This window comes from Egretta garzetta, unplaced genomic scaffold (assembly GCF_000687185.1).
Source record: "Egretta garzetta isolate BGI_Z169 unplaced genomic scaffold, ASM68718v1 scaffold372, whole genome shotgun sequence".
Lineage (NCBI taxonomy): Eukaryota > Metazoa > Chordata > Aves > Pelecaniformes > Ardeidae > Egretta > Egretta garzetta.
Genome location: NW_009258889.1, coordinates 335803 through 343346, shown reverse-complemented (window position 1 = coordinate 343346; position 7544 = coordinate 335803). Strand labels below are relative to the sequence as shown.

The window sequence follows — 7544 nt, the reverse complement described above, 5'->3', positions numbered from 1 at the left end:
GGCGCCCCCCCCGCCATGAAGCGCTGCAGGAAGGCGGCAAAGCGGCCCTAAAAAATGGAGGGGGGGGTGGAGAGGACTAACAAAAAGCATAGCTGGAGGGGCTGCGGGCACTTGGCAGGTTAAAAGGGTCCTTCCCCAGCCCTGCCTTGGGAGAGCATCACTGGCACCACCGGCCATGGAGGGTGGCTGGGCGAGGAGGAGGAGGAAGGGGCGTGGGGGTCCCCAGCATGGGGGTCCCCGGCGCGGGGGGCCCTGCCTTTCCGCAGGCAGGTGGGTGCAGGCAGGGCCTGGCCCCGGCAGCAGGGCTCAGGAGCTATTTATTGTCAGGATCCCTTCACTAGGAAAGCATTTGCTGTGCTGTGCGGCTGGCGGGAACACAATGAGTTTGTTCTGTGGCCCCGGGAGAAGCCATCCGTATTTTCCATAGGCCTCCAACTGCAATTTAACATTAGTCAACGGGTGCCAAAAATAAAAGATCACCGGCTATACTGTCTCCGTTACAAACAGTTGCTGCTAGTCTAAATAATCCCCCGAAACGTCTAATGCCTGCATACCAGGGAAGCGTTTCAGAGGAAAATAATTCCTTTGTACTCCAGCTGGCAAGCAGATGCCAACCAGGAAAAAAATGCCACCTCCACCCAGGCTGCAGGGAGGAGAGCGGGCAGCGTCGGGCATGGGCAGCACTGGGTACTGGCAGCGTCGGGCACGGGCAGCCGGCTGGCAGCCACCCCTCTCCTTCGGCTCCTGCACGGCGTTCGTGCTGTGGGGCCCTGTGTCCTGCCGAGCATCGGCAGGGCCTCAGCAAAGCCACGGTGCTGGGGCTTGCTGGGGGGCCATGGCGGACCGTGGTGGCCAGGAGCTGAGCCCGGGTCGGTGCGGTGCCAGCCCTCAGGCCGCTCTGCCCACTGCAAGCCGGGTTGCCGTGACCCGGGATGCCGGTCAGGCGGTCGGATCTCTATCGGTGCCGGGGCTGGCCGTGCTGTTAGCCAGGAGTCAGGCGGCAGCAGTGGGCTCGCGCCGGGGCACAAGCCGTGCCAGCGGCAGGGAGGGACGGGCACGCCTTGGCCTGCTAGGGTTTCCAGTCACTCTCATGTGCAGCCTGGCACGGCGGAGCTGCCGCCATCCCCACGGCCCCTCGCCTTGCCGAAACCGGATGCGCAGGTCACCCTTGCTCTGCCCTCACCGACCTCCCCTGTCCTTTGCTGGCACGCAGGTGCCTCTGGGCTCCAAATTCAGCTCCCAGCCAGAGGGAAATGGGTTCCACGCAGCTCTCACCTGCCTCCCTCCCACCCGGAGCACCCCTCTCCTTAGGGTCACCTTCCCGTGGGACCCCTCGCGGTGCCCAGCCTGCTAGGAGCCACTCAAAGGGGCTACGTCTGACTGGCAAAGCCCAAGGTGGCTGGGGGCCAGCATGCCCCTGCCTGGGCCTGGAGACCAGCCTGGGTCTCCTGGGTCTCCTCAGCCGATGGGGACAGGGATATTCACAGCTTGGCCCCAAAATAGCTGGAGACCTGGAGGGCTGGAAGGGGAGCACAGCTCCTTGGGTGGGCATTTGGGGAGGGTCAAGGCGGGTGGGGAGGGAGCGGGGCCAGGCAGAGAACACCATGTGCATCCCAAGGGCTTTGGCTGGGGTCTGCGTGTCTCCTCGGACCCGATGCCATCACCCACCGTGGCCAGGCACAACGGCAACCCCAGCGCCCACCGTGAGCCATCCCTCATGGGAGAAGGGAAATATTCCCTGGGCGCTCCGAGTGGGATGTTCCCGCTGGTGTGCTGGTCACGGGCTTTATTTCCTGTGACCTTCAAGGTCTTTATATAAAGTCCCTCTCCACCTCCTTCTCCCTCCTGTTTCCCCTACATGGTCTCCAAATCCACCAGAAGGTGAATTGTGCTGATCTGCAGATGGCCGGCCGATGAGCAGCGAAATGGGCCGAAGGCTATGGGCTTAACACCCTCCCTGCCTCCGCCAGAGGCTAAAAATACGGCCAGCGACCGTACGGGGGAATCGGAAGGAGCAGCTCGGTGGGGTGCGGATGGCGAAGCACCTTCCGCTGGCCCCAGCCCCTCGCCCCGCTGCCAGCCAAGGGTGACATCCGCACCTGGGACCCCCCCTGTGGGTCCCCGTGGACTCTGAGAGGGAGCGGGGACAGCCACGGTGTAAAGTGACACCGGGGCTCCCCTTGTTCACACTCTGCGTTGTGCCAAGCGGCCGGGTGGCATCGGAGAGGAGCCCTTGGGGACCTGACCTCCCAGAGGGTGCCTGGCTTGTGCTGTCCCTGCCCTCCCTGAATCGCAGGGGCCAGGAGGGCTGTCAGCCACCCAGGGACCCTGTCCCCAGTGGTGCCAGCACCCTGGGGCACAGCTGCGGGGATTGAGAGCTCACGGCGGGGCTCTGCGTGCCACAAGCCGGTTTGCACCCAAGAAAATCCCATGTGGGAAGGACGGGGATGGCTGCCGGAGGCTGAATGTGACCCTGCCACGGTTTCCCCTCCATCCCTGCATGGGGCCCTACAGGACGGCAACACCCCGGTGCCGAAATGGGTCCTCCAGGAGGGACAGCCCCCGAGGACGGCGCCAGGGCAGGGGCCGGCTAGGAGGGACAGATGGGCACAGGTGGCCCCGGGAGGGACGCTCTCCCCCTCCAGCAGAAATAGGAGCCCCGAGCGTGGGGCCGGCAATGCCCAGCGCCGCGGGGATGGCTTTTCGCACGCCCCCTGCCCCTGCCCAGATCCCAGCCCCTGCAGCGCAGAGTTATCCCCCATCCCCTACAAGTCCTGCTCTTCCTTTGTCCTCCCCGTGGGGTTCTGGGGGGAGCTTGCACCCCAAACCTGCCTCTCCCTTCCTTTTCGGGGAAAGGCAAAGCCAAACGAAGCCCGAAGGCTCTGCTTGGTTCTGACGAAGCCTCACGGAAAGTGGATGAACCCAAAGGAGCTGCAGCCCCATGGCACTTGACCCTACCCCAGGCAAGGGTCAGCCCTGGCCTGCCCCAGCTATCGGGGGGTCTGCCAGGGAGGGGGTGCAGCGCCCGGGGACTGCGATGCTCCATGCTGCTGCCAGCCAGTAGCCTGGCTGTTGGAAAAAGTCAGTCGAGGCGGATTAGCCCTGTGAGCCTGACCTTTTTGCAACCAGTAACCGTTCCCAGGCAGGAGGCAGGGCCAGGAGAGCCCAAAGTGGGGGCTGTGCCCCTCACCCAGGCTCAGGCCTGGGCACCCCAGCCTTGCAGCCCACCCCCCCAGCACTTGTCCGGAGCGTGGCAGAGGGCAGCATCTCCTCCCCGCTCTTGCCATGCCTCAGTTTCCCGCTCTGTGCTATCCCGGCAGAGCCTCGCGGAGGAAGTGCTGGTGTTTTATTGCCTACGCATTTCACACAGCAGCCCTTGGGCAGGCAGGACCCTGGCTCCAGCACCAGTTTGGAGCTGGCCAGACCAATACCTTCACCAACTGGGAGAGGAAAGCATCCCAAAGTGTCCCAAAGAAGCCCAGAGGACACAAGCACGAGGATGGCCGAGGATGGCGTTGGCTGCCCAGAGCCCTGTGCACCCCAAGCCCAGGACGCCCAGCCACAGCATCCCATCCCAGAGGCTTTGTGATCCCAAGGCACCAGCAAAAAGCAAATATTTTCCAGTTTCTCAATGCAGAGCCCAGCGGGGGTATAGGGAACAGCTTTGTCAGACTGACTTGACCTCGTTTGTGGTGGGGATTTTAAGTTTAGTTGAAAAAAAATATAAATTGATTTGTTTTCTATAAATAGTCGGCTAGAACTGTGTGATATTTTAATTAAGAAAGGGCAAAGAAACCTCACCAGGATGCACCAAAGGGATTAAAACCAGGCTTGGAGCTTGCTAAATATAGAGAGGAAAACAGGGAATCACTTCTGCGGGGTGTTTTTTTGACTGTCTCCCCACAGGGCGCCCACCCTAAAGATGTGGAAGAAAACCTGAACTCCTGACTTGCAGAAGCCACGAAGCTCAGGGCGGTGGAGGTAAAGCAGCCACCGCTCCCTGGCTGGTGGAGATCTGGGTCTGTAAGTGAGCAGACATGAGAAAACGGCACCTATTTTGGCACAGGCAGATGTCACCTGGTATGTGGAGGAAGATCTACCCATGGGGGTCCCTTGTGGGCTCCGCAGCCTGGGGGGATGCAGAAGGACCTGAGGGAAGCCCTGTGCCATGGCTGGGGCTGGAGGAGCCCCTTCCTCCAGCGGAGGGAATCCTGAGAGGTCACGCTGGTCCTGATCCCGGGCCGCCGGTGATGGGAGGCTTCACCAACCCACCCCAGGGCTGCCCCAGTGGCCCCCAGGGACATCCTCCATGTGCCAGTCTTCCTGGGTGAAGACTCCCCACCCCTCTTCTTTGGCCATCCCAAGAATTCCTGGGCGGGACAGGGAGAGCCCTTGGCCTTGTCAACCTGGATTTCAATGCCTGATGATCCATTGTCCCACATGATCCTCAAATCCTTGGGAATGTCCAGGCCGTGCCAAGCCCAGCCCCAGGGGTCTCAGCCCTACCCCCAGCAGCAGGACGGGGGATCCCAGCTCAGCTATCGCGCCGGGATGGGGCCACGCAGCTTTGCTGCCACTGCCAGCACCCCAGCCTGGCTCAGGGTGCCCAGCCGGAGACTCCCCAGCCCCTCCGCCAGCCCCCACCGGCACACGAGCTCGCTGGCTTCCTTGGGCTATCGCTTACAAGGGAAATGTCCCTGCGGGCTGAAAATAGCCCGGCGGAGCCCTGCCAAGGCACCAGGGCCCACTGCTATTCCTGCAGCGCCTGGGGAAGGGGCAATTTTATGAGCGATTCGGTCACCCTTGGACCCGTCAGCCAGGCCGGGGTTTCGGCTCCCCAGCGAGCCTGTGCTCCCAGTGCAAGGAACTGGTGCCTGCATGGGGCTGGTGGATCGGTGAGCATGGACACAGCGGGGGACATGGCAGGGACACGGCAAGAGCGCAGCCCACCAAGTGTTGTCCCTGGGCACAGTGCAGCCCTCCCAGGCTGGTGCCATCTCCTGGGGATCTGCTGGTGACCCTGTGCCACCGGGGGCCATGGATGAGCGAGGTGTCCCAGCCATCCTGCCCAGCTGGCTGTCACCTACACACTGGGACAAGGACGGCTGATGGGAGAGGGTGTCAGAAAGCAGCCAACCTGTCCAACATCTGCCTTGCTTTGCTCAGCCAACAGTTTGGGAGAGAGATGGGGCACCCACGAGGGCTGGAATGTCCTCCAGGCGAGGTACCAGGGGTGCGACAGGGATGTAGGTGGCACAAGCAGCCAAGATCTGTGGGTGCCTCTGGCACCCCAAGCCCCTTGTGTCACTGTGGCCACCCCTGCACCCCATGGCAGTGGTGCCCACGGTTGTGCCAACACTGGGGCAGGGTGAAGTGAGTGCAGTGGGGTGTCACCGGGATACAGAGGTCCCTCACTGCTGGGGAAGCTGGTTGCCCTGGGGAACATTTGCCTGGGATGATCAGGGTGGGGAGTCCCCATGGGTGCTGTGTCCTGGGCCCTGAGCCCACCTGAGGTGACGCAACCCAGGTGGTAGAGCCCACCCCAGGATGTTCTGTCCTGGGGGATGGGGAACACCCCAAGATGCCATGAAGATGATGGACCCCATCCCGAGGTGACACCTCCCCGGCTGAGGCAGGATGAGGAGTCCCAGGGGTGGTGGCCTGTGCTTGATGTCACCAGTAGAGGTCTGTGCCAGCCCTGTAGTGCCCTCTGCACTTGCTGGAGGAGGATGCCAGCGTGCCAGGGCTTTCCTCGACTCCTCGCCCAGCCCAGAGGTGGTGACGGCACAGCCCAGCATAGCCCTCCCACCCAAATCCTCGAAGGCTGGAGGGGGCCAAGGGCTTCCCAGGGCAAAGCAGCCCAGCGCGGTGGCTGGGCACTGCCCTGCCAGCATTCCTGTGGCTCATTCCCAGTAGCCACAGGGACTCACTGCAGCCACCCAGGCTGGAAGGGATGTATGGGCTCTGCCCGAGGTGCAAGTGCGGGGAGAAGGAGACCTTCCACCGGGCAGGAGCAGGGATGGAGTGGCAGGTCAGTGCCCTTACCCTGAGCCATCACCCAGCCCGAGGTGGGTGCTGGCCCCCGCCGGGGCTCCCGGCTGTGCTGGGGAGCTTTGCCAGCCCCAGCCACGTGGGCCATGGGTCGTTTTGGCCAGGACTGCATGAGCGTGGGCACAAGGGCACTTCCCACCCCTGGCCTCCGGGAGTGGTGACAGGGTCCCAGTGGCCCCAGGAGTCGCCAAACCCTCCAGGCACTGTAGCCCTGGCAGCACGGCCTGGTGCTGCAGTGCATGGCAGAGGGGACGGTGCCTTGGCCGGGGACCCAGGGGACTCTGCACCCTGGCAGCCAGCCATGGGGACCCCTGGGGACCTGGCTAGTCTCCCCAGGTGGGAGAATTGCCACTAGAGCAGGGGGTCCAGCTTTGCACAGCCCCGTGTGTCCCCGTCCTCCCTCCCTGGAGGGACATCATGGCCAGAAACCTGGCTGGGCTCAAGCAAACGCCAGCTGCAGCCACTCTGCCATGGGGGGGGGTGACACTCTGCTTCCACGCTCGGCCGTTATCCATGAAAAAAAGCAGCTTTACCCCAGAGATCCCCCACTGTGCTGAGGTGGAGGTCAGGATGGTTAACCCAGCCGTGCCACCCCAAACCCTGCCCTTGCCCCGAGGATCACACCCCTCCGCGATGCATTGGTGAAGCCCTTGGTTCCCTGCTGGCCTCCTCCAGCCTTCTCCTCGCCAAAGGGGGGTTAAATGGGAAGACAAAGTCCAAAACTGGGGAAACACACACACACCCCCCAAGCCACCTCCTGCACCCCAAAGGAGCCTGGGTCTGAGAGCCCAGCTTGGCACCAAAGGAAAAGCAAAACTTTGTGCAAAACCCACCGGTCCCCGTGGAGCAGAACCACAGGCAGATGTGCCACCGCTCGTATCTTTTTCCCAAACCTACAGGACTGGGGTGAAATACAGGACCCCCCCAAAAAGCAGGAGATGCCAAGGGTGGGGATTCAGGGGGGTTCCAGCCGCCTCTTGGAGCTGGCTCTGGGTCTGCAGCCCCCAATGCACCTCCCAGCCCCGGAGCTTCCTCCGAGACGGGGGGTCCCAGCGCTGGGCTGAGCAGGGTGCTGGTGAGGGGGTGCCCAACACCAGGCCTGGCCCCCCCCAGCATCACCCAGGCTGCTCCCTCGCTGTCTGCCGCAGCTTGGGGCACACAGGCCCCCATGCCGGCCTCAGCGCAACTGAGAGCTGGGACAATGGTCACCCCCCATGGTGACAAGTCCCTGATGTCCCACAGGGCCACCAGCCCACCCTGCAGTGGCACCAGCCACCAGCCATGCCCGTAGAGGACCCTTCCATCCCTCCACGTCCCCAGACCCAACCCATGGCCCCGCAGAGGTCACCCCACCACGGGTGGGGTGCATCGGTGGCCCCAAACCCCTTTTATTCACAAGAATGGACCAAGATGCCCTTAAAAGGCCAAAACTCGGTGGGGCCGGGGGTGCCGGGTGCTGGAAGGCGGCAGCTGCGGGTGCCCGTGCGCGGGGC

At 63.2% G+C, this 7544-nt stretch overlaps 2 protein-coding genes across 2 annotated transcripts in view; both read right to left on the bottom strand.

The window, feature by feature from the left end:
• Window positions 1-6139, bottom strand: part of SRL (sarcalumenin) — a 23192-nt gene extending 17053 nt beyond the window's left edge. The window contains exon 1 of the mRNA XM_035889689.1: window positions 6046-6139. Within this exon, the coding sequence (XP_035745582.1) occupies window positions 6046-6139 (94 nt within the window). The remainder of the gene's footprint in view (window positions 1-6045) is intronic.
• A 1027-nt stretch (window positions 6140-7166) lies between these two features.
• TFAP4 (transcription factor AP-4) overlaps window positions 7167-7544 on the bottom strand; it is a 10066-nt gene continuing 9688 nt past the window's right edge. The window contains exon 7 of the mRNA XM_035889688.1: window positions 7167-7199. Within this exon, the coding sequence (XP_035745581.1) occupies window positions 7167-7199 (33 nt within the window). The remainder of the gene's footprint in view (window positions 7200-7544) is intronic.